Source organism: Staurois parvus, unplaced genomic scaffold, assembly GCF_062004578.1.
Source record: "Staurois parvus isolate SC_StPar_1 unplaced genomic scaffold, SC_StPar_1.0 ptg001008l, whole genome shotgun sequence".
Classification (NCBI taxonomy): Eukaryota; Metazoa; Chordata; class Amphibia; order Anura; family Ranidae; genus Staurois; species Staurois parvus.
In genome coordinates, this window is record NW_028318804.1 from 1,524,136 (window position 1) to 1,546,933 (window position 22,798).

At 45.8% G+C, this 22,798-nt stretch overlaps 1 protein-coding gene across 1 annotated transcript in view; it reads left to right on the plus strand.

Annotated features, from left to right (window-relative positions):
• B4GALT5 (beta-1,4-galactosyltransferase 5) overlaps positions 1-22,798 on the plus strand; it is a 39,778-nt gene that overhangs the window by 11,986 nt on the left and 4,994 nt on the right. Inside the window, exons 2-8 of the mRNA XM_089657547.1 lie at positions 9,053-9,187; positions 12,065-12,178; positions 18,551-18,672; positions 19,286-19,402; positions 20,669-20,856; positions 21,168-21,290; positions 21,427-21,528. Coding sequence (XP_089513673.1) covers positions 9,053-9,187; positions 12,065-12,178; positions 18,551-18,672; positions 19,286-19,402; positions 20,669-20,856; positions 21,168-21,290; positions 21,427-21,528 — 901 coding nt within the window. The remainder of the gene's footprint in view (positions 1-9,052; positions 9,188-12,064; positions 12,179-18,550; positions 18,673-19,285; positions 19,403-20,668; positions 20,857-21,167; positions 21,291-21,426; positions 21,529-22,798) is intronic.

The window sequence follows — 22,798 nt, forward strand, 5'->3', positions numbered from 1 at the left end:
CTACCCCCGCAGGAGCCCCCTTGGTAATTTAGGTTCTCTGTTCTGTGCCTCAACTCCAAGAACACCCTCAGCCCTTCTGACACACCTGGTTGAATGAAAGTTACTGCAGGCACTTAGAGGAACACATGTGTGGATACCTTTAACTTGGTTGTGAATTAGCACCAGGAAATAGATAAAAGACTGTTTAGTGGTAAATGACCAGTTATTGCAGCTCATTTTCCAGTCCCAAATGTGGATTTTTCCACTCTCTGCACTGGACCAAGGTGACTCTGGCTGTTGGCACATCTGGAGTCAGCACTCTGGATCCTGCTCAGGTGGTTATTATGCAGTAGTGGTGGCACACACTGGACAGAAATGTGCACTCTCATGTCCCATGATCCTCCTCCAACATTTCCTGATTGGTTCCTCTGCCACTTGCCAGGAGGAAGGGGTAGCAACCAGGGTATAACACACAGCCGGCAAGCACTTAGAGGGACACACATGTGGATACCTTTAACTCAGCTGTGAATTAGCACCAGGAAAGAGACACAAGACTGTTTAGTGGTAAATGAACTCAATGTAATAGTACTGATTAGAATAAATGGTGACTTGAGCATAAATGAACACACAGAAGGTACAGTAGGTTCAGGCACAGTCCGCTAGACAGAATAATCACTATGCCAAGGTAACTTAGATTAGAGTTCTGTGTCACTAGACTGGGATTAACTCATGAAACAGCAAAATCAGCAATATACCGTGAATACAAGCATTAACTACAATGTGAGTAACAATACTATAACTAGTCTAGAATGCACTCTAGGAGAATAACTAGGATATGGTGCAGTGTCACCTGAGAGGTACCTCTTAGCATAAACAATAGGTGAATGTCTCTGTGTAGCGACTATAAAGGGAGAGTTTTTAGTTCTAACTCTTCAGCTGGCTAGTGTTGGGGCCCATTTGTACCATAGGTGCACATAAGAATAGTCCCAGTCAAGCTTCAGGCAGCAATAATGCTGCTAGATGGCTGTATGGTCAGTTCTTAACCACTTTCCTACCGGGAACTCCCCCCGCCCCCCCCCCTTCCTGCCCAGGCCAATTTTCAGCTTTCTGCGCTGTTGCACTTTGAATGACAATTGTGCGGTCATACAAACAACATTTTTATCATTTTTTTCACACAAATAGAGCTTTCTTTTGATGGTATTTAATCTCCACTGGGGTTTTTATTTTTTGCACTGTAAATGAAAAAAGAGCAAAACATTTGAAAAAATTAAAGGTTTTCTTAGTTTCTATTATAAAATTTTGCAATCAGGTAATTTTTCTCCTTCACTGATGTGCATTGATGAGGCAGCACTGATAGGCACTGATAGGCAACACTGATGGGCACTGATAGGTAGCACTGATGAGGCAGCGCTGATGATGCAGCACTGGTGGGTATTGATGAGGAGGCACTGATGATGAACTGATATGCAGCAATGATGGGCACTGATAGGTGGCACTGATAGGCAGCACTGATAAGTGGCACTGATGGGCAGCACTGACTGATAACACCGACTGGAAGCACTGACAGATGGCACTGACAGGTGGCACTGCTGGGCGGTACTGCTGGGCAGCACTGATGGGCGACACTGATGAGCAACACTGCTAGGCACTGATGGGAGGCACTAATTATCAGGGCACTGATTATTAGTGCAGATCCCCCCTGTCACACGCTGTGACAGCGTGAGGAAAGTGCAGCCGACAACCAGCAACTGTATTTACATTGTGATCTGCTGTGTCATTGGACACAGCTGATCACATGGTAAAAGGCCACTGTGATTGGCCTTTTACCTTATTACATGATCAGCTATGTCCGTAGGACACACCGATTACCAATAGCGCCGGGTGCACGCCGCTGATTTGAACACTGTCCTAATATCGGAGAAGACTCAGCCAGTCCTAAACCTTTCATTTGGGAAAGATTGACCTTTGGGACAGATTGCAAGCATTTCTGAAAGTCAGTGCATTAAAATGTTTTGGGGTTTTTTTTATTAACTTTTGCAGCCAAATTGTTTATGAGGGGCCCGGGAACCTGTGTTTTCAATAATTAGCCTGGTCTGTACTAAATGCCTAATATCTTCTCCGATATCAGGACAGTATTCAAATCTAGGTTACAACTAATAATAAGATCAGCCAGCACAGTACAAACCAGGCTAATTATGGAAAACACAGGTTCCTGGGCCCCTCATAAACAATGTGGCTACAAAAGGTAATTAAAAAAAATCCAAAACATTTGAATGCACTGACTTTCAGAAATGCTTGCAATCTGCCATAACACCTTCTACTAAGAAACATCCAAAGGGTAAGAAACATTAAAATTTTTTTTAGGTATTTTATGTGAGTGGGAACACATAATGCTGAGCAAGCTATTGGAAATATATGTCCTGTATAATAAAAATAATAATAATAATAACAAACATTTAGTTAGGTTTTCTCAAATTTGATTACAAAAGCTGAATTACACTTTAAGGGCTCATTAACATGTGCCTGCAGTGAAGCACTTTTCAGAGGGCAGATGACAGGCAGCTGATAGATGTTATGCTATCGCCTGTTTAAACCCCAAAAAGAGCAATTGACCATGCTGCAACAGTTGCAGGGTGGTTGTGGGGTGGCCGTTTTAACTTTAATGGGTGTCAATCACTGGCCGAATGCCACAGGGGATGTAATTTTTTGCTATGGCTGTGAAACAGAGCATCGCAGCATGTGTACAACCCTGAGTGGCTGCACGTTAAGCAGTTGGGGGGCAGTAAAACCTTGGCTCAACCACCTGCTTTTGACGTCCCCTGACCACATGTCTGAATGAGGCCTAAGGAAGAATGGAGATCCACTGGGCCCTGGACTGCTGCCCTAAGTGGATGATCCAGCTTAGGTGGAATGGGGGTGGACGCTCGGCCCATCCAGACTGCCCTGTGGGTGGGGCGAAACGCGTTGACGCACTTCCGGTCCGCCGTCATTCTGGTTTAACGTCACTTCCGGTGTTTGGAACGCACGCCGGCTTATGCAGTTCAAGCGGCCATCTTGGAGGTGGAAGGCTGTTCATCCTCTGCAGTGACTATAGAAGCGTGAGATCCCTATAGCTACATTCTGAAAATGTGTTATCTTGAAGCCATTGAGGCTATTAAACAAGGCTTTTAATTTTATTTAAACATGAGTGGCCTTGTTCTATCTTTATATTCTATATGGAGTGGCAGTATTACACTATGTAGTTTTTTTCTCTGCACACCATTGAGGAATCCATGGAGGAATAGAGTGGAGACGAGGGCTATACCATAGCAGGGTGAAGAAGGAGATTTGAGTTCCTTTGGAGGGGTTATAGGATCCCTTATATCCTATAAGGCTCACTACTCACCTCCATCTGGTGAGTGCGGTCAACATTATTTCTCACGTGGTGAATAGGTGGAAGCACATTTGGAAGATTTTTGATTGATTTTTTATTGTTTTTTTATGGGAATAAGGACTTATATATATACAGTATATTTTTTTTTTCACGGACACTTATTATAAATTTAGTGTTTATCTATTTGTGTTATTTTAATTTTAGATTTTGTGCTGTTTTTGTGTTGTTTATTATTGGTGTTTTTTCACTGGTGCACAGCTGCATAATCATATAGTTTTTTCTTTTTTTGGCGCTGGGATATATACTTTTGGTGATCAGCTGTGCCAGTTGCGCCAATATTTGCAAGGTGCTTCTAGTGAATGGAAAACGAAGCATGTCACCCTACATCGTCCCATTGCTGAGTGTCTCTTTCTATTAGCTGGTGAGGGAAAACACTCACAGATTCCCGGGAGACAGCGCCTTTTATTCTGCTCGCAGTCAGTTTCCTATGCGGTGCTGAAGTGTCCCCTGTGTCCTATTTATCGGTCTCTTTGCAAGCAAAAAGCAGCAGATAAAACAATCATACATCTGCAATAACAGGAGCAGGGGCAGACTGACAACTCATGGGGCCCCCGGGCAATCGGGGATCATGGGGCCCCTGTGTCCTTGCCCAAACTCAAAAAAACCTATGAAAAAGGTACCAGGGGCATCTCATGGGGCCCCCAACTGTGCCCGAGTTTCCAAATGGTCAGTCCGCCCCCAAACAGGAGGGATCACTGAGGCCTGCATTGCAACAAACAACTATAAGGTAGGTACAGGTTAGTGGCAGGGCTCAGGTGAAGGTCAGAGGTTAAGGTGTGGTATGCTAGTGTAGGTGTTAGGATCTATAGTGATTGAGTGGTATAGGGCCCATTCATACTATTGCAAGTCGGTAAAATTTGCAGTAACCCACAAGCAGGTTCAGCGCACCAATACGGTATGTATTGTGGTATAAAAAAAGTAAAGTGAGGACGATTCTTCCTACAATGGTGGACCATTCCAGCGACAAGAGAGGATTTCAGTTCATTTGTGAAAGATTTTTTCTCACTTCCTGTTGCTTCTTTGGGACGGGAAGTGAAGGGAAGTCTGCCCAGTGGGACAAAAACTATACTTGCAGGTTTTAGTTTTGGCTTTCGATGAAGCTAAAATATTCAGTGTGTGGGGTGGCCCCTGATGATTTTACAATGATGGAGAATGGAAGGTCCGCAAGAGACCCATCTGTATACAGGAGGGAGTTTGGAGGGGCCAAAGGTGTATACAGGAGGGAGGGCGGAGGGAACACAGGTGTATACAGGAAGGCGGATGGATGGATCACAGGTGTATACAGGAGGAAAGATGGAGGAGTCAAAGTTGTATTAGGGAGGGAGGATGGAGGAGTCAAAGTTTTATTAGGGAGGGAGGATGGAGGAGTCAAAGTTGTATTAGGGAGGGAGGATGGAGCGGTCACAGATGCATACAGGAGGGAGTACAGAAGGGCCACAGGTATATACAGGTACAGAGTGGCCACAGGTATACAGTTGCAAGAAAAAGTATGTGAACCCCTTGGGATTACGTGAAGTTTTGCATGAATTGGGCATAAAATGTGCTCTGAACGTCATCTAAGTCACAACAATAGAAGAACACAGTTTGCTGAACATAATACTACACAAACATTAGATGTTGCCATGGTTTAATTGCACATAACATGTAAACATTCACAGTGCGGGGAGGAAAAAGTATGTGAGGCCCTAGCTTAATGACTTCTCCCAGAGCTAATTGGAGCCATGAGTGAGCCAACCTTGAGTCCAATCAGTGTGATGATATTGGATGTGTTGCTGACAGCTGTCCTGCCCTTAAAAAACACACACCTGTTTTGGGTTTACTGCTTTCAAGAAGCACTGTCTGATGTGAACCATGCCTCACAGAAAAGAGCTCTCAGAAGACCTACGATCAAGAATTGTTGACTTGCATGAAGCTGGAAAGGGTTACAAAAGTATCTCCAAAAGCCTTGATGTTCATGTGTCCACGGTAAGACAGACTGTCTACAAATGGAGAAAGTTTAGCACTGTTGCTACTCTCCCTAGGCGTGGTCGTCCTGTAAAAATGACTGCAAGAGCACAGCGCAGAATGCTGCATGAGGTAAAGAAGAATCCCAGAGTGTCAGCTAAAGACCTACAGAAATCTCTGGCACATGCTAACATTTTTGTTGACACATCTACAATAAGGAGAACATTAAACAAGAATGGAGTACATGGGAGGACACCACGGAGGAAGCCATTGCTGTCCAAAAAGAAGATTGCAGCACGTTTGAAGTTTGCAAAAGAGCACCTGGATGTTCCACAGCACTACTGGCAGAATATACTGTGAACAGATGAAACCAAGATTGAGTTGTTTGGGAAGAACACACAACACTATGTGTGGAGAAAAAAGGCCCAGCACACCAACATCAAAACCTCATCCCCACTGTGAAACATGGCGGAGGGAGCATCATAGTTTGGGGCTGCTTTGCTGTCTCAGGGCCTGGACGGATTGTTGTCATTGATGGGAAAATGAATTCCAGAGTTTATCAAGACATTTTGCAGGAAAACGTACGACCATCTGTCCGCCAACTGAAGCTCCGCAGAGGATGGGTGATGCAACAGGACAATGACCCAAAGCATACAAGTAATTCAACAAAACAATGGCTGCAACAGCACAGAATACGCCTCCTGGAGTGGCCTAGTCAGAGTCCTGACCTCAACCCCATTGAAATGCTGTGGCATGACCTTAAGAGAGCGATTCACACCAGACATCCCAAGAGTATTGCTACACTGAAACAGTTTTGTGAAGAGGAGTGGTTCAAAATGACTCCAGATCGTTGTGCAGGTCTGATCTGCAACTACAGGAAACGTTTGGTTGAGGTTATTGCTGCCAAAGGAGGGTCAACCAGTTATTAAGTCCAAAGGTTCACATACTTTTTCCTCCCTGCACTGTGAATGTTTACATGTTATGTGCAATTAAACCATGGCAACATCTAATGTTTGTGTAGTATTATGTTCAGCAGACTGTGTTCTTCTATTGTTGTGACTTAGATGACGTTCAGAGCACATTTTATGCCCAATTCATGCAAAACTCCACGTAATCGCAAGGGGTTCACATACTTTTTCTTGCAACTGTATACAGGAGGGATGATGGTAGTGGTGGTGGGGGGGAGTTACGGGTGTATACAGGAGAAAGTACAGAGGGGCCACAGGTGTATACAGGAAGAAGGACAGAGGGACCACAGATGTATTCAGGAGGGAGGACAGAGGGACCAGAGGTGTATACAGGAGGGAGGACAGAAGGACCACAGGTGTATACAATACAACAGGGAGGACAGAGGGACCACAGGTGTATACAGGAGGGAGGACAGAAGGACCACAGGTGTATACAATACAACAGGGAGGACAGAGGGACCACAGGTGTATACAGGAGGGAGGACAGAAGGATCACAGGTGTATACAGGAGGGAGGATGGAGGGACCACAGGTGTATACAATACAACAGGGAGGACAGAGGGACCACAGGTGTATACAGGAGGGAGGACAGAAGGATCACAGGTGTATACAGGAGGGAGGATGGAGGGACCACAGGTGTATACAGGAGGGAGGACGGAGGGACCACAGGTGTATACAGGAGGGAGGACGGAGGGACCACAGGTGTATACAGGAGGGAGGACAGAGGGACCAGAGGTGTATACAGAGGGAGGACAGAGGGACCACAGGTGTATACAGGAGGGAGGACGGGGGGAGGCACAGGTGTATACAGGAGGGAGGACAGAGGGACCACAGGTGTATACAGGAGGGAGGACGGGGGGAGGCACAGGTGTATACAGGAGGGAGGACAGAGGAACCACAGGTGTATACAGGAGTGAGGACGGAGGGACCACAGGTGTATACAGGAGGGAGGACGGAGGGACCACAGGTGTATACAGGAGGGAGGACGGAGGGACCAGAGGTGTATACAGGAGGGAGGACAGAGGGACCACAGGTGTATACAGGAGGGAGGACGGAGGGACCACAGGTGTATACAGAAGGGAGGACGGAGGGACCAGAGGTGTATACAGGAGGGAGGACGGAGGGACCAGAGGTGTATACAGAAGGGAGGACGGAGGGACCACAGGTGTATACAGGAGGGAGGACGGAGGGACCACAGGTGTATACAGGAGGGAGGACGGAGGGACCACAGGTGTATACAGGAGGGAGGACGGAGGGACCAGAGGTGTATACAGGAGGGAGGACAGAGGGACCACAGGTGTATACAGAAGGGAGGACGGAGGGACCAGAGGTGTATACAGGAGGGAGGACAGAGGGACCACAGGTGTATACAGGAGGGAGGACGGAGGGACCACAGGTGTATACAGGAGGGAGGACGGAGGGACCAGAGGTGTATACAGGAGGGAGGACAGAGGGACCACAGGTGTATACAGGAGGGAGGACGGAGGGACCACAGGTGTATACAGGAGGGAGGACGGAGGGACCAGAGGTGTATACAGGAGGGAGGACGGGGGGAGGCACAGGTGTATACAGGAGGGAGGACGGAGGGACCACAGGTGTATACAGGAGGGAGGACGGAGGGACCAGAGGTGTATACAGAAGGGAGGACGGAGGGACCAGAGGTGTATACAGGAGGGAGGACGGAGGGACCAGAGGTGTATACAGAAGGGAGGACGGAGGGACCAGAGGTGTATGCAGGAGGGAGGATGGAGGGGTCACAGGTGTATACAGGATGGAGGACGGGAGGTTCACAGGTGTATACAGGAGGGAGGATGGGAGGTCACAGGTGTATGCAGGAGGGAGGATGGAGGGGTCACAGGTGTATACAGGATGGAGGACGGGAGGTTCACAGGTGTATACAGGAGGGAGGATGGGAGGTCACAGGTGTATACAGGAGGGAGGACGGGAGGTTCACAGGTGTATACAGGAGGGAGGATGGGAGGTCACAGGTGTATACAGGAGGGAGGATGGGAGGTCACAGGTGTATACAGGACGGAGGACAGAGGGACCACAGGTATATACAGGCAGGTGTACGGAGGAGCCACAGGTGTATGCAGGAGGGAGAATGGCGGGGTCAGAGCTGTATACAGGAGGGAGGACAGAGGTGTCACAGGTGTATACAGGAGTGAGGACGGAGGGGCCAGAGATGTATACAGGAGAGAGGAAGGAGGGGCCACAGGTGTATAAAGGAGGGAGGACAGAGGGGCCACAGGGGATCTGTCTGCACTCCTCTCATGTTTCTTATTCATTGTTCATGAATTCCACCCCCCAGCTTTCATGTCATGTAACATGTTCAGCTGTCACTGTGTGGAAGATATTTAATCAACCGCTGTGCCATCTGTGTAATTCTTCATCATCATCCTCCTGCTTCTTGTCCTGGAAATCTCTCAGTAGATTCCACATACAGAAAACCCTTGGCCTGATCTTGTCATAGTTATCACTGTCAGCAGACAAGTCAGTGATAGTACATAAGGAGACTGAAAGATTATTATAACTTTCCCCCATTGTGTGGAGGAGAGGAAAAAGTCTGTGCTTTGCCTAACAGCCATTCAGATTTAATGCAGCATTTTATCTACACAGAGTATGCAGTAAACGCAGCCATCTGATTGGTTGATCTCCTCCATTTATGACATTGATCCATTATGATTTTTTCTGAGCTTTGTACATATCTCCTTGTTGTGTCTCTGCAGTGAACACGTATCTTTTCATGATGCAAGCTCGTGGCATCCTCATACGGGAGAACATGCGCACTATAGGAGCGCAGGTGTACGAGCAGATGGTGCGAGGCGCATACGCACGAAGGAATAACAGCATTAATGACACAGGTAGGTACACAGGGGTGACCACCATCACACAAGAGGCTGGAAGTCAATCCCAGTGTCTTCTATTTTCATATCACACTTTCCTGTCCAATCACAAGTACATGTATCCCCCTGGGGCCAAGGGGCAGCTGCATTTCTGGTATGGACTGCGGCCTGCAATTCTGATTGGTGTCTGCGACTGTATAGAAGGGTCAGATTGGGTACACTGAAGTGGACTTGTCATAAGAAAATTGCATACCCTACTGACCTCTACTTTTTTTGCGTGGTACTACCCTGGCCATCATGCTGATCCTTTGACTTCATGGCTTTCTGAGCCTCTGGCAAGGTCAGAGATAAGGAATTCTGACACTTTTCTGACATTTATTTACAGAGTACTTATTCCTGGTCTGTTACTCAGATGTTTTTTAAGGCAGACATGCTAGACTGAGAGAGCCCAGGATTATGGGATATGTAGTTTCTTCACAGTTCAGTTCACAGTTGTCAGTTCTCAGACTACAGACAGAGATCATGCAGTAAATAAATAGCTCGTGTTGCAAAGTGAAATATTCATACATCAAAAAATTCATAAATAATACACAAATAATATATGTCCAATAAAGGATAAACAAAAAGTGCTCAAAAGTGAACCATTGCCAAAAATAAATATTTTGAATACATATATGTGAAACAGTTCTTATAAAGTGTATAGAACAGTCCCCTTATTCTGTGATGAGTAATGAAAAATCTTCATTCCAATATATAGTTACGTAGTTACATACTTAGTCTGGCTGAAAAATACAAAAGTCCATCCAGTTCAACCATTAAAAAAAAAAAAGCTATAATTCTACACTGACAGTTGATCCAGAGGAAGGCAAAAAAACCCCAGCAAAGCACGATCCAATTTGGTCCTGCAGGGGAAAAAATCCTAAACCACCAACATGAGATTGCAACAACGTTATATCAAATTGGAGGCTTACCAGATCCTTTGACCCCTTAATTATAGGGGATCAATATACGCCCGTTATATATAATTCTGTCCAGGCTCATGTGTCTCATGTCAGATCATGTGCACCACCAGAGGCTCCTCAAGCCGTCCCCATGTTATGGGATCAACATGTACTCATATGAAATAAAGAGGTGCCTCTCATAGTGTAGTAGGTTAAAGACTAATTTATTAGGTAAACGAAAATGAATTTAAAAGCATAGCAGATTAAAAGCATCAATCAGCAAAAACAAGCTATAAAATGGTGATTCTTACATGATGACGTCAGTAGGTAGGCTCTGCCAGACGCGTTTCGTCATAACTAGATGTCTTCCGGAGCTAGAGATTGTGCATTAACCTGTGCAGAGCCATGCTGCATGCCTCATGTTTGAACACTAGCACAAACTTCTGACATATGAAGATTTTATCTCCTATAGGCTGTGTGTGCAGGGTAACAAATGACACCAAGAAACAACATGATCAATGCACATCTCATGCAGGTTAAAAACAAACGGTACAGGTAAGAAGATTTATAATGCCCTTACCCACTTCCTGTCTTCCTATGTATATAAACGGCCGGACAGTGGCAGTGCAGGAGCAGGTTGCCGTTCATAAACGGCGCCCGCCATCTTGGACTGTGCGTGCTCCCCGGGTGCGTGCGGCACCGCGGCTGAACACCGATGGCTGTATGTGACCTCTGTGTGAGGTCCCGATCATGTGATCACTGATTGGCCAATTAGTGATCACATGAATAGGTGTTAGCAAGATGTCACTTCTGACATCATTGCTTACTACGTGTGAAATCTGTGAATGATCACAGAGGTCACATGGTACAAGGCTCTTCACAACAGTGTACCATGTGACAAGCTGTGACCAATCACAGCTCACACAGTATTTCTCAATGGCTGCAAGAATGCAGCCAGAGAGAAGGTGAAATTGTTTCTTTTGCAGCCTTTATGGGTGTAAAAGCAATCAGTGTAAAAAAAAATACAAATCTCCATCACCCCCCAAAAGTAGTACAGTGTCACCATGGTGTCACTCTACTGCTAGGGTGACAGTATGTTAAACAAAAAAAAATCATAAATAATATTATAGAAAAAAAAAATAAAAATGTAAAAAAATTTTTTTTTTAAAAATTATAATTTTTGGTTATAAACTAATTTGGGTTATTTTTTTTTTTGTACTAAAAAGATAACTGAATACATTTTGGGCACGATTTATGAAGAAAGATTATTTATTTGCAAAATTTTATAAGAAAAACAATTTTTTTCAAAATTTTTGGACTTTTTCATTTATATAGCAAAAAAAAAAAAAAAATCCCAGTGGTGAATAAATACCACCAAAATAAAGTTTATCTGTCTCAAAAAAAAAATGCTAAAAAATTCATATGGGTACAGTGTTGCATGACGGCGCAATTGTCATTCAAAGTGTGATAGCGCTGAAAGCTGAAAATTGGCCTGGACTGGAAGGGGGTGAAAGTGTCCGGACTGGAAGGGGGGTGAAAGTGTCCGGACTGGAAGGGGGGGAAAGTGTCCGGACTGGAAGGGGGTGAAAGTGTCCGGACTGGAAGGGGGTGAAAGTGTCCGGACTGGAAGGGGGTGAAAGTGTCCGGACTGGAAGGGGGGGAAAGTGTCCGGACTGGAAGGGGGGTGAAAGTGTCCGGACTGGAAGGGGGTGAAAGTGTCCGGACTGGAAGGGGGGGAAAGTGTCCGGACTGGAAGGGGGTGAAAGTGTCCGGACTGGAAGTGGTGAAATTGAATTATGTGCAGCGTGTTTAGCAGGGTCTCTAGTGTTCTCAGTGGAAGGATAATGAATGCTTCTTCTTATGTACTCAAACTCACAAGAGAAATGGCGACTTTGATATAAATGTCACATTCAGGATCCTAATCACACCTTTCCATCTGTGTTTTTATCTTCAGAATATCCCATCTATTTCAGCAACAATGACTCTTATATTCAGACTACGACTTTCCTTCCCGAAGACTTCACCTACCTGCCACATCTGCAGTGCCCAGAGCGCCTTCCATTCATGAGTAAGTCAGAGATCAGTGCCCAGTAGGGCACCCATCTGATCCACACTGAACCTGTATAAGTTTTTTAATCCTGTCCCATAAAGCCCCATAAAAGCAAATTCTGATCATCTGATATACTGTAGGCAATAATCCGAACAATTAACTATGGTGACCTTACATTATTACTTCTATATAAATGTTTCTGTAGAGGAGCTGAGCTGGTAATATTGGGGTGATCTCCTCTGTAATAGGGTGCTGACACAGACAGGTTCAAGGATGATGTGTCAATGGGGGCTCTGGAATAAAAACATTGTGGTGCTCGCCTCTATAAAGGACACAGGCACTGAAAGATTCATGGAGATGTGTCTATGGAAGTTCTCAGATGGCAATATAGGTATCACGTACCTGACCAGAGGATGGAATAGAGAGAGGGCTCCCCTTACGGCTAAGTGCAGTGCACCCCTGGAGGTGGTAACAGGAGGTGCAGTTCCCAAAGAAGCACGGGTTGCCAGTGGTGTTGCTGCTTGGTGATGCCTGATGAGACGGAACCCATGGGTTGCAGGAGACGTTTCTCCAGAGGACACGTGGATCCCGGTGGATGAGTAGAGTAGTCAGTAGCCAGAGCCAGGATCAATACAGAACAGCAGACAGAAGCAAGGTCAGGATCAAGGTGGGGGTCATACACAGAGCAGCAGACAGGAGCAAGTTAGGATCAAGCCGGGATCATTCCCAGAGCAGCAGACAGGAGCAAGGTCAGGATCAAGCCGGGGGTCATACACAGAGCAGCAGACAGGAGCAAGGTCAGGATCAAGTCGAGGTCATACACAGAGCAGTAGACAGGAGCAAGGTCAGGATCAAGCCTGGGTAATACAGAGAGCAGCAGACAGGAGCAATGTTAGGATCAAGCCAGGGGTCATACACAGAGCAGCACAGGAGCAAGGTCAGGATCAAGCCGGGATCATTCACAGAGGAGCAGACAGGAGCAAGGTCAGGATCAAGCCGGGATCATTCACAGAGGAGCAGACAGAAGCAAGGTCAGGATCAAGCTGGGCTCATTCACAGAGGAGCAGACAGGAGCAAGGTCAGGATCAAGCCGGGGGTCATACACAGAGCAGCAGACAGGAGCAAGGTCAGGATCAAGTCGAGGTCATACACAGAGCAGCAGACAGGGGCAAGGTCAGGATCAAGCCTGGGTAATACACAGAGCAGCAGACAGGAGCAAGGTCAGGATCAAGCCAGGGTCATACACAGAGCAGCAGACAGGAGCAAGGTCAGGATCTAGCCGGGGTCATTCACAGAGCAGGAGACAGGAGCAAGATCAGGATCAAGCCGGGGGTCATACACATAGCAGCAGACAGGAGCAAGGTCAGGATCAAGCCAGGATCATTCACAGAGGAGCAAACAGGAGCAAGGTCAGGATCAAGCCAGGGGTCATACATAGAGCAGCACAGGAGCAAGGTCAGGATTAAGCCGGGATCATTCCCAGAGCAGCAGACAGGAGCAAGGTCAGGATCAAGCCGAGGTCATACACAGAGCAGCAGACAGGAGCAAGGTCAGGATCAAGCCGGGATCATTCACAGAGGAGCAGACAGGAGCAAGGTCAGGATCAAGCTGGGCTCATTCACAGAGCAGCAGACAGGAGCAAGGTCAGGATCAAGCCGGGGGTCATACAGAGCAGCAGACAGGAGCAAGGTCAGGATCAAGCCGAGGTCATACACAGAGCAGCAGACAGGAGCAAGGTCAGGATCAAGCCTGGGTAATACACAGAGCAGCAGACAGGAGCAAGGTCAGGATCAAGCCAGGGGTCATACACAGAGCAGCACAGGAGCAAGGTCAGGATCAAGCTGGGATCATTCACAGAGGAGCAGACAGGAGCAAGGTCAGGATCAAGCTGGGCTCATTCACAGAGCAGCAGACAGGAACAAGGTCAGGATCAAGCTGGGCTCATTCACAGAGCAGCAGACAGGAGCAAGGTCAGGATCAAGCCGGGGGTCATACACAGAGCAGCAGACAGGAGCAAGGTCAGGATCAAGTCGAGGTCATACACAGAGCAGCAGACAGGAGTAAGGTCAGGATCAAGCCTGGGTAATACACAGAGCAGCAGACAGGAGCAAGGTCAGGATCAAGCCAGGGGTCATACACAGAGCAGCACAGAAGCAAGGTCAGGATCAAGCTGGGGATCATACACAGAGCAGCATACAGGAGAAAGGTCAGGATCAAGCTGGGGGTCATACACAGAGCAGCAAGGTCAGGATCAAGCTGGGGTAGGGAGCCAGGAGGCGAGCCAAAGCAAGGCCAGGGTCAAGCTGGGTTGGTAACGGGTAATCAGCAGTATACACAGGAACAGGGGGCTGACGAGTTTCCATCAATTATTGTGCAGAGCTGCAGTCCTTATAAAGGCCACTGAGTGTCAGCATTTATCGCACCCTGCATGTGCCGGTGCACATTTTTGCACAAATTAGTGCGGCCATATTGGGCATTGGCCAGGGCTTCCTTGCCTTTTCTCCTGACAATAGGGGTGCTCTCCCCTAAAATGCGGCAATAGCCTCTATAATAGGGTGCTGACACACAGGTTCATGGATGATGTGTCTATAGAGGATCTAAGTTAGTAATATTGGGGTGTTCTCCTCTATAATGGGCACTGACATGGACAGATTCATGTATTATATGTCTATAGAGGCTCTTAGCTGGCAATATTGGGGTGCTCTTGGGGGTATAACAGAGCACTGACATGAATAGTTTCATGGATGATGTGGTGATGAGTTGCTGATTCTGGCAATATTGGGGTGTTCTTGGGGGTATAACAGAGCACTGAAATGAATAGTTTCATGGATGATGTGGTGAGTACCTGCTGATTCTGGTAATACTGGGGTGCTCTTGGGGGTATAACACAGCACTGATATGAATAGTTTCATGGATGATGTGGTGATGAGTTGCTGATTCTGGCAATATTGGGGTGCTCTTGGGGGTATAACACAGACCTGATATGAATAGTTTCATGGATGATGTGGTGAGGAGGTGCTGATTCTGGTAATATTGGGGTGCTCTTGGGGGTATAACACAGTACTGATATGAATAGTTTCATGGATGATGTGGTGAGGAGGTGCTGATTCTGGCAATATTGGGGTGCTCCTGGGGGTATAACAGAGCACTGACATGAATAGATTAATGGATGATGTGGTGATGAGGTGCTGATTCTGGTAATATTGGGGTGCTCTTGGGGGTATAACACAGCACTGATATGAATAGTTTCATGTACGATGTGGTGAGGAGGTTCTGATTCTGGTAATATTGGGGTGCTCTTGGGGGTATAACAGAGCACTGACATTAATAGTTTCATGGATGATGTGGTAATAAGGTGCTGATTCTAGTAATATTGGGGTGCTCTCCTGTATAATTTGGTGCTCATACGGATAGATATGTTTCGTTATGTTTTTGGGGTTGTATTCGATATGTGCAAAGAGAGATCACATAAATACTTGTAAGTATAACCTTTAACTAAGTAATGACAATTACAGATAATAGAAAATATTAGAAAATATAACAATAATTAACTAAAGATATTATTTCACCATGGAGATCCCGCCCGCTTTTTGCTGCATGGCCGACTTGGGTCAAACGCATGCATGAAAGCAAGCTCTAGTTTGAGACTAAATATTTCCAGCCTAGCTGTGTGTTATATACTAGACTTGTATGTAGGGGGTATCCAGCCCCCCCACTGCAAACCTCATGATGACCTTCTAAGAAAGATAACACATTCCTGAAGGGAGATTAGTGGTCTGGCTTGGCTTGTCCAAATAGGCCGTTTACAATACTTTGTCCTTGTATAGCCCTTTAACCAAGGCTTGGAGGCATTCTTGAACATTAATGAGGCACAACATTAAAATGAAGATATGTAATATGCAATTTCCTTATCAATAGGTTTATAGATGATGTGTCTATAGATATGCTGAGGTGGTAATATCGGGGTGTGCTCTTCTATAATGAGATAATGGCATGGATAGTTTCAGGGAAGATGAGTCTAAAGGTGCTGAGCTGATAATATCACGGTGTGCTCCTCTAGATCAGGGAGCTGACATGGATAGGTTCATACAATGTGTCTGTAGCACTATCCCCAAGGAGGCACTTCTTAGTTTGGGTTCTTTGTTGTGCACCTAAACTCCAAGAACACTCTCAGCCCCTCTGATACACCTGGTTGAATGAAGGTTACTGCAAGCACTTACAGGAAAACACGTTTGGATATCTTTAACTCGTCTGTGAATTTGCACCAGGAAATAAATACAAGAGTGTTTAGTGGTAAAATAACTCAATATATTGGTTCAGGTAAGAAAAGCATAAATGAATTCATAGAAAGTAGGTTTAGACATAGGCCACTAGACAGTACAATCATTATGCCAAGGTATTTTAGATTAGAATTCTGTACAACTGGACTAGGATTAACTCATGAATTAGCAAAGTCAATAATAAACCGTGCATATAAGCATTAAATGCAATGTGAATAATAATACTACAACTAGTCTAGAGTGCTCTGTAGAAGAATGGCTAGGATATGGTGCAATGTCCCCTGAGAGGTACCACTTAGCATCAGCAATAGATAAAGGTCTCTGTGTAGCAGCTGTAAAGCAAACTCTTTAGCCGGCTGGCGTAAGGGCCCAGTTGTACTGTTGGTGCACATGAGAATAGTCCCCCTCAAGCCTGCAGACAGCAATAAGGCTACTAGATGGCTGTATGGTCAGTTCTTAAAGGGCTCAGTCTCTCTTCACAGCAACAGCTCACAAGTCACAGAGTTATTGCAACTCACCATCCGGTCACACACAGCGATTAGTCCACTCTCTGCTCAGCACCCAGGTGACTCTGGCTGTTGGTACATCTGGATTCAGCACTCTGTACCCTGCTCAGGCCGCCAATATGCAGCAGTGGTGGTGCACACTAGACAGCGATGTGCACTCCCTGGACTCCCTAACGGAAAGCTTTTAACTTGAGAAAATGCAGCTCTTTTTCCTCCTCATGACAATCTCCCGCTGGGAAATGCAGTTGAAAAGTTCTTGATTACAGCAGATCCTCTCTCCTCTGGACTACAGTTCCCACAGTGCAGTGTTGCCTGACTCAATGTATTGAACTCAGCAGTTCCCTCCTCTTGCTGATATAACTGTTAACGAGTCCTGCACTGCAGGGCAGCAGCTACAGAGAGCAGCTGCAGCCAGTGTTTCTCTCACTCTTCATTCTTAGCTAAGCACCTGGTTACATGTCCATAGAGGTTGTGAGCTGGTAATATTGGGAGCGCTTCTTTATAACTGGGGGCTGACATGAATAGATTCATGAATGATGTGTCTGTAGAGGCTCTAAACTGGTAATATCACATTTCTCTCCTCTATGACGGGACACTGAAATGGATAGGTTTATGGATGATGTATCAATAGAGGTGCTGAGCTGGTAATATTGGGGTATGTTTCTGTATAAATGGGTGCTGACATGGGTAGGTTCATAGATGGTGTGTCTATAGAGCTGTTTAGCTGGTAGTATGGGGGTGTTCTCTATAATGGGGAACTGACTTAGATGACATGGGTAAGTTCATGGATGGTGTGTCTATAGAGCTGTTTAGCTGGTAGTATGGGGTGTTCTCTATAATGGGGCACTGACTTAGATGACATGGGCAGGTTCATGGATGGTGTGTCTATAGAGCTGCTTAGCTGGTAGTATGGGGGTGTTCTCTATAATGGGGCACTGACTTAGATGACACGGGCAGGTTCATTGATGGTGTGTCTATAGAGCTGCTTAGCTGGTAGTATGGGGGTGTTCTCTATAATGGGGCACTGACTTAGATGACACGGGTAGGTTCATGGATGATGTGTCTATAGAGCTGTTTAGCTGGTAGTATGGGGGTGTTCTCTATAATGGGGCACTGACTTAGATGACACGGGTAGGTTCATTGATGGTGTGTCTATAGAGCTGCTTACCTGGTAGTATGGGGGTGTTCTCTATAATGGGGCACTGACTTAGATGACATGGGTAGGTTCATTGATGGTGTGTCTATAGAGCTGCTTAGCTGGTAGTATGGGGGTGTTCTCTATAATGGGGCACTGACTTAGATGACATGGGTAGGTTCATTGATGGTGTGTCTATAGAGCTGCTTAGCTGGTAGTATGGGGGTGTTCTCTATAATGGAGCACTGACTTAGATGACATGGATTGGGTCATGGATGATGCGTCTATAGCAGTATTGATCTCATAATATCAGGGTGCTCTCTTTTATAACAGCCACTGAGATAGGTTCATCTATGATGTGTCTATAGAGGCTTTAAACTGGTAACATTGGGGTGCTCTTCTTTATAACTGGGCGCTGACATGGACAGGTTCACCAGTGACCGTTCTGGTTTTTCTTTCCACAATCTAGAAGGCCCCATGGAAGTGAACATGAGTGAAGTGCAGATGAGTGACATCCAGCAACCCTTTGATAAAGACTCCATGAAACTGGGTGGTCATTGGAAACCCAGAGACTGTGTCCCACGCTGGAAGGTAAGCACCAAGTGTAAAGATCCTCCTTCTGGTCACCATCAGGACAGCCACTATTATAGGAGGGAGCTTATGAACCATGATGTGTGCTAGTCAGTGATAACATGACTTGCAGGTCCTGAGCAGTCTCTAGAAACTAGAGCTGCCAAGACTCATATTTAGTGTGTTTTGTAATCCAATGGTGCCACCATGGCTTTCAAAATTCGACCAACCAAGTCTTCAATTTCACCTCATGTTACAGAAAAGAAAATTCATGGCCAGGAATCTTCTTTTCTTTCCAGGTCACAGCTCATGCTCATTTCTTTTCATGATTCTCTCACCATTGATTAGAAATTTGTTAGTTTTTAAAAATAAATTTCCAACATACCTGAGCACTCAAATTCGATGGCCGCATGAAAAAGGGCCGTGGCTTTGGCTCACTAATGGTGTGGAATTCTAACAAAAATTCATAATTACGATTTTCGAAAGAAAATTCATTTGAAATTCGACCCATGTATGGCCGGCTTAACAGTCACACACTGTAATTAGTATCTTTGCTGGGAATCAAACCCAAGATTCAACACCACAAGTCAGGGCAGCTAACTACTTGTGTATCCTGTGTTGCCTGTGTCTCCAGGTTGCCATCCTTATCCCATTCCGGAACCGACACGAGCATCTCCCGGTTCTGTTCAGACACCTCATTCCTATGCTGCAGCGACAACGTCTGCAATTTGCCTTCTATGTCATCGAACAGGTAAGAGGACAACACTCTGCCCAGCTCTTGTGCTGGTGAATTAATATTGAATAATGTTTTGTATTGATTACCCAGTGTATTGGTAAGATCATTTCATACTGAATAGATCAGATACTGGTACTGAACCAACTGCGGTTGGTTGGTTGGTTGGATTTAAGCTTGTTTTCCAGCTCTCCTTGTTGACTAAACAACATTTAGAGTTTAAACTGAACCAGGGTACAACAAGAAGAGCACCTCCGGCTGAGATGTGGTGACCATTGTTGGTGTATATGGCACTTCTCAGGAAGTTATAAAGAACACTGCTGACACCTAGTGGAGAAAGAGAGTTTTACAAATCTGACCAAGGTTACCTTCATCACCTTCAGCACTGAACGAAGGTGTGACAGCCATCTACTGTTTTCAATTCAGGCCTCTGATTTCTTATCCTCTATCTTCAGATCTTTGATCCCTCAACCTCAGATCTATGATCCCCCCAACCTTAGACCTTTGATCCCTCTATCTTGGATTTCTGATCATTCAACCACAGATCCATGAACCCCTAATGATGGAACTCAAATCACTCAATTTAGGATCTAAGATAGCCCAACCTCAGATCACTGATCCCCCCACCTTGGATATGTGATAACACTACATTAGATCTGTGATTCCCTCAACCTTGGATTTCTGGTACCCCAACCTTGGACCTGTGATCCCCAACTTTGGATCTCTGGTACCCTAACCTTGGAACTATGATTCCCCCAACCTTGGGTCTCTGATTTCTCAAACTTGAATCCCTGATCCCTCACTCTCAATCCCCCCCCCCCCCCCCCCCCACACACACACACATCTCAGATCTCTGATTCCCCTACTTTGGATCTAAGATCTCCCTACTTTGAATCACTGGTCCTCCAACCTTAGATCCATGATTCCCCCTGCTGCTTAATTACCCTGAATTTACAATGTCCATCATTCTTGGATCTCAGATAGCCCAACCTAAGATTTCTGACCCACCAACCTTGGATTTCTGATCCCTCAGCCTTGGATTTCTGTTTCCCCTACCTTTGATCTCCACCCCAACCTCAGATCTCTGGTTTCCGTATCTCATATAACTGATCCTTCTACCTATGATCCCCTCATTTACATCTTCTTCATTTCTTGTGTATGACATTGGGGAAGATGTTAGTATGAGACATCCTAAACTTCATTAGAACTTCATTTGGCCCTCAATACATAACACACTGTTCCTGCTCAGCAACTTGCTAACTAATATTGTTTTTTTCTTTGCAGACTGGAAATCAGCCATTTAACCGAGCAATGCTTTTCAATGTTGGCTTTATGGAGGCAATGAAGGATTTGAACTGGGACTGTCTGATATTTCATGACGTTGACCACATTCCGGAGAATGACCGCAATTATTATGGCTGTCAGAATATGCCGCGGCACTTTGCTGCAAAACTGGACAAATACATGTACCTGTGAGTTTCCCCTTTTTGATATTGTCATTGGTAACTTCCCCTTTTATAAATGCCAAGTGCCTGGCTTCCATGTTGACCCTCTGAATTTGATACGTTGACTCAAGGATGCAGATATGGATTTCTGACTTTTCTCTGACTTTCATAATCTGCATTCTCAGGTCAGTGGCTGAGAAAGTACTGAAGTCAGAGGATCAGCATGATGATCTATATAGTTCTTATAAATCCCCACTCTGATAGTCCCTGTCCTCTTTACAGAGACATACCCTTTCTGCCAGCTAATAGCTGCTCTGCTCTCTGTATTCTCCACCCAGGCTACCTTATAAGGAGTTTTTTGGAGGTGTGAGCGGCCTGACGGTGGAGCAGTTCCAGAACATTAATGGTTTTCCTAACGCCTTCTGGGGTTGGGGAGGAGAGGATGATGACCTCTGGAACAGGTAAGAACATTAGAGAACTGGGATGGTGATGGACTGGAGAGGCTGAAGGTGAAGCCAGTAGGCACACAGCAATGCCTGCCCGATCGCTGGCTTTGGTGTATGTCAAGCTCAAATATGACTCTTCTCTCCTTCCCAGGGTGCAGTACGCCGGATATACAGTGACACGTCCGGAAGGGGATATTGGAAAATATAAGTCCATCCCCCACCACCACCGAGGAGAGGTCCAGTTTCTGGGGCGGTAAGTCTGCTGCTTGTAATGAAAAGAATTCATACTATGTTGGTCAGTAAAGGATGGAAAATTGGTTCATTGTTATTGCTTCATGCTGAAGACTCAGAGTTTAGATTTGGGTGAGGGAGGGATATGAGAACAACTGTAAAATGTACCTCCCTGCCAATAATAAGATCCTGCTACACTCCGCTTCAGGGTCATGTGACATACAACTGGCCTGTTAGGTCACACAGCCTGTACCTCAACTGCCAATTAGGCCATGTGATCTGAAACCAGGGTTCTATGAGATCTTGTCATTACTGCACACAATTGAGGGTTTGCTCCTTTTCATGCCCTGGCCCTTCAATCCCTAATGCTTACAGTTTTTTAAAGTGACCTAAGCTTAAAGTTTGGAGTTTGCCTGTTCTCCCTGTACCTGCATGGGTTTCCTCCGGGTACTCCGGTTTCCTCCCACACACCAAAGACATGCTGTTAGGTGAATTGGCTCCTGTCTAAATTGTCCCTAGTATGTGTATGTATGAATGTAAGTTAGGGACCTTAGATTGTACACCCCTTGAGGGTTAGGGACTGATGTGAATGTACAATATATATGTAAAGTGCTGCGTAAATTGACGGCGCTATATAAGTACCTGAAATAAATAAATAAAGTTTAGGTTTACTTTAAAGACTGTAACAGTACCTTAAAGTTTTACTAAACCCCGCACCCTGCATTTACTATATCTTGTCTCCCCGGACCCTGCATTCACTATATCTTGTCTCCCCGGACCCTGCATGCACAATATCTGGTCTCTCCATGGACCTTGCATTCACTATATCTGGTCTCCCCGGACCCTGCATTCACTATATCTGGTCTCCCCGGACCCTGCATTTACTATATTTGGTCTCCCCAGACCCTGCATTCACTATATCTGGTTTCCCAGGACCCTGCATTCACTATATCTGGTCTCCCCGGACCCTGCATTCACTATATTTGGTCTCCCTGGACCCTGCATTCACTATATCTGGTCTCCCCGGACCCTGCATTCACTATGTTTGGTCTCCCCAGACCCTGCATTCACCATATCCGGTCTCCCTGGACCCTGCATTCACTATATCCGGTCTCCCTGGACCCTGCATTCACTATATTTGGTCTCCCCGGACCCTGCATCACTGTATCTGGTCTCCCCGGACCCTGCATTCACTATATCTGGTCTCCCCGGACCCTGCATTCGCTATATCTGGTCTCCCCGGACTCTGCATTCACTATATCCGGTCTCCCCTAGACCCTGCATTCACTATA